This window comes from Chiloscyllium plagiosum, chromosome 8 (assembly GCF_004010195.1).
Source record: "Chiloscyllium plagiosum isolate BGI_BamShark_2017 chromosome 8, ASM401019v2, whole genome shotgun sequence".
NCBI classification, from domain to species: Eukaryota; Metazoa; Chordata; class Chondrichthyes; order Orectolobiformes; family Hemiscylliidae; genus Chiloscyllium; species Chiloscyllium plagiosum.
In genome coordinates, this window is record NC_057717.1 from 73391295 (window position 1) to 73394294 (window position 3000).

The 3000-nt window shown below is 37.4% G+C and overlaps 1 protein-coding gene across 8 annotated transcripts in view; it reads right to left on the bottom strand.

The window, feature by feature from the left end:
• Positions 1 to 3000, bottom strand: part of LOC122552141 (mucin-5AC-like) — a 120657-nt gene that overhangs the window by 78240 nt on the left and 39417 nt on the right. For 7 of the 8 annotated variants that reach the window (XM_043694634.1, XM_043694632.1, XM_043694635.1 and 4 more), the window contains one exon: positions 1396 to 1491. The exons of the other annotated variant lie outside the window; for it this stretch is intronic. In XM_043694634.1, the coding sequence (XP_043550569.1) occupies positions 1396 to 1491 (96 nt within the window). The remainder of the gene's footprint in view (positions 1 to 1395; positions 1492 to 3000) is intronic. 8 annotated transcript variants of the gene reach the window in all.

Consider the following 3000-nt stretch of genomic DNA (forward strand, 5'->3'; position numbering starts at 1 on the left):
GCGTTTTGTGCTCTTCACTGAACACCTCCCTCTTCCTTCATTAAAGTTACCAGAACCATTCAGCAACTTCATTCTGTCATCCTGTTACGTGTACAATTTTCAAATTGAATTAGAACAATACCAGGCTTAATCTAAATTGGCCGAAAGATTCATCCTTCAATCTTCCCCCAAAAAAAGCGCTGTTATTATCAGAATATGAAACTATCTCTAATACATTTTCGGCAACATAAATGTGGAAATGTCAGTTTTGTTCTCAGTCTTGGACTATTTCTGATTATTATTCAAATTGTCAGGAAAATACTCAATTTGTCTTTCTGTCCTCTCGTCATGTACTTGCACGGGTGCAGCACTGAAATGAGCATTACTCGTATTCAGAACCGACATGAATGTATTTGCCTCATTACGGCTGGCTAACACTGGTCTTACAGCTTTCAGGCTGTCAAATGCCTACTGACATTCCACGGTGCTGTGAAAATTTCTGCACTTTTTTTAATCGAGTCACTCAATGGAGAAATCCAACTGCTGAAGCACTCCGACATTTTAGTCAGTGACGAATCAGACCAGACCTCCTCAAACTGTTCAAAAAGCTATCCTCAAACCTGACAATTTCTTATTTTAAAGGAAAACGTGAAGTGGATGTTCCAGATGTGATGCCACTAAGCAAACCAATTGATGTTAGAAAATCAATTTACTTAAACAGTACAGGTAAAATACAAACAAACGGAAGAGGAAATTAGAATAACTTCATTTAATTAAAAATAAACTGAATCATGGATAACATACCCATTAATAACTGACTGTTCCAACATAGCAACATCCCAAAAAACACATCCTTTCACAAAAAAAGGCTATTTATGGTGTGTGTTTAAGAATGAAACAAATGGATTCTTGATTATTCAAGGGGATCTAGAGCTAAGGTAAGAAAGTGGGAGAATGGAATTGAGCAATCTCTCAGCCATGATTGATTGGCCGAGCAGGTTAGGAATAATTGCCTAATTTCTGCTCCTACGTCGTATGGTCCTTTGAAGCTTCAAGTCTTCCTGAACGCAAACAGCATCTCACTGTTACAGCAGAAAAATTTTTAAAAATCTGACCTGGGAGAATTGGCCGCTCCACTTCCATTCTTAGATCTGTTTCAAAATACTACTCATTTACTGATTGAGGCCAGTTCCAGTACACACTTCAGCGCTTCAGCCTTTAAAAACTGTCTTTAAAGAAGTCCAGGAGAAAATAATCATTTTAAAGTAACAGCATCGCTGCAGTTCCATCACGGAATCATGATCCAATAATTTCATGCAACAAAACAATTAACCATTCCAGTCAGTCAAATCCTCACGTAACGTCTGTTGAATGTGCGCCATTGAATTTAATAAATGAACCCAATTTGACTTATACCTGTGTCTCCAGTTCCTGTGGGCATACGTGACGCCTGCTCCAAAGATTCGCTTGTTGATTGTTCCTCAGGCCAATAAGCTGATGCCGTGTCTGAATCTGAAGGAAAGGGTAAACACAGAATCGATATTTTAGCTTTCCGATTAACACAACTTTAATTGTATCAGATTCAGAAAGTATGAATTAACATTCGATATCTTTTTTTAGTATTTCGTGTGTCGTGGGCTGCACTGGTTTAATTGGCTGTTATTATGCAAGTTTTCTTTGATAATGTGGTAGTGAGCTGTCTTGTTGAACCGCTTACATTTTCATTTTCGAGTCACATTTAAGTTCTATTGTTATGGACTACAAAAAAACCCCCGCAAAATCCATGAACGCAATCAGTCCTACTGCAAACTTCCCCTCTTGAATGAAAAAGAATCGGATTCTACATTGTATTTGAAATACAATAGAAGAAAGAAGGAATTGTGATAACTTAAAACGACTGGAAAACGCAACAGTATTAAAAATTACTTAACTGCCTATCTATAAGCGTTCAATACAGTAGCATTTCATAAACGCACCCGTTATAAAGCTAAATTTTGTAAAATAGATTGTCGGGCATGTCCTTCTCCAATCCACAAGGAAACAACAAAAATAAATCAAGATAAAACGGTGAAAAAGAGATTAGCAAGGAGAAATGTCCTGCAGCTTTGAAGCGCAGCTTACAACTCCAACAAATGCTTCCGAAAAAAAATTAAAGTTGGAAATAATGTCTCCAGCGGAGCATGATCCCACCCATCCAAGCTGCTTTATATATTTCAGTATTTTAAAAAAAAAACCTCATGAACTCACAAGCTGTTCACGTTATTAGTTTCAAATATTCAGTTTAGTACCTCTATCTTAAAACCTCTCTTTTAAAGGAAACAGAACACATTACACCTCTTCAAGTCGTAGTCTTACTATAGCTCCCCCGTGAAAACATGAACCATCAATATGCAAAGACAGGTCTTTTTTTTTGAAAAAAAGGTAGTCTTGTCCTTTTCGTACACCACAGCACACATGCAGGTACAAGTATATTGCACTGCAGTTAAACATCCAAAACGTCAGTAACAGAGTGCAGTACAGACGTTTTCCCGCCACTGAACACCTCCATCTTCCTTCACTAAATCGCAACAACGCCCGGAAATTGCGTTGTGTCGAGCTGCAACTTGGACCATTTTGGAATTAAATGGCTCCAAGAAGAAGCTCAAACTAAATGATCTGGATTTTTTTATCCTTAAATTCTCCCAAACAAATTAAGGCGCTATTAACAGAATATGCAATTGTCTCAGACACAATAAAGTTAACGTTAACGTCGAAATGTTAGATTCCTTCTCAATCCTGGAATACTTCTGCTGATGATTATTCCACTGTTGGAAAAGAAATATACACAATTGGTCTTTCTAACCTCTGATCACTTTTAGATTTTAGATTAGATTAGATTAGATTACATTACAGTATGGAAACAGGCCCTTCGGCCCAACAAGTCCACACCGACATGGATGCAACATGTCAACTCTGTTTTTGCCCACTAAGATGCTGCCAGATTAGATTACATTACATTACATTACATTACATTACATTACA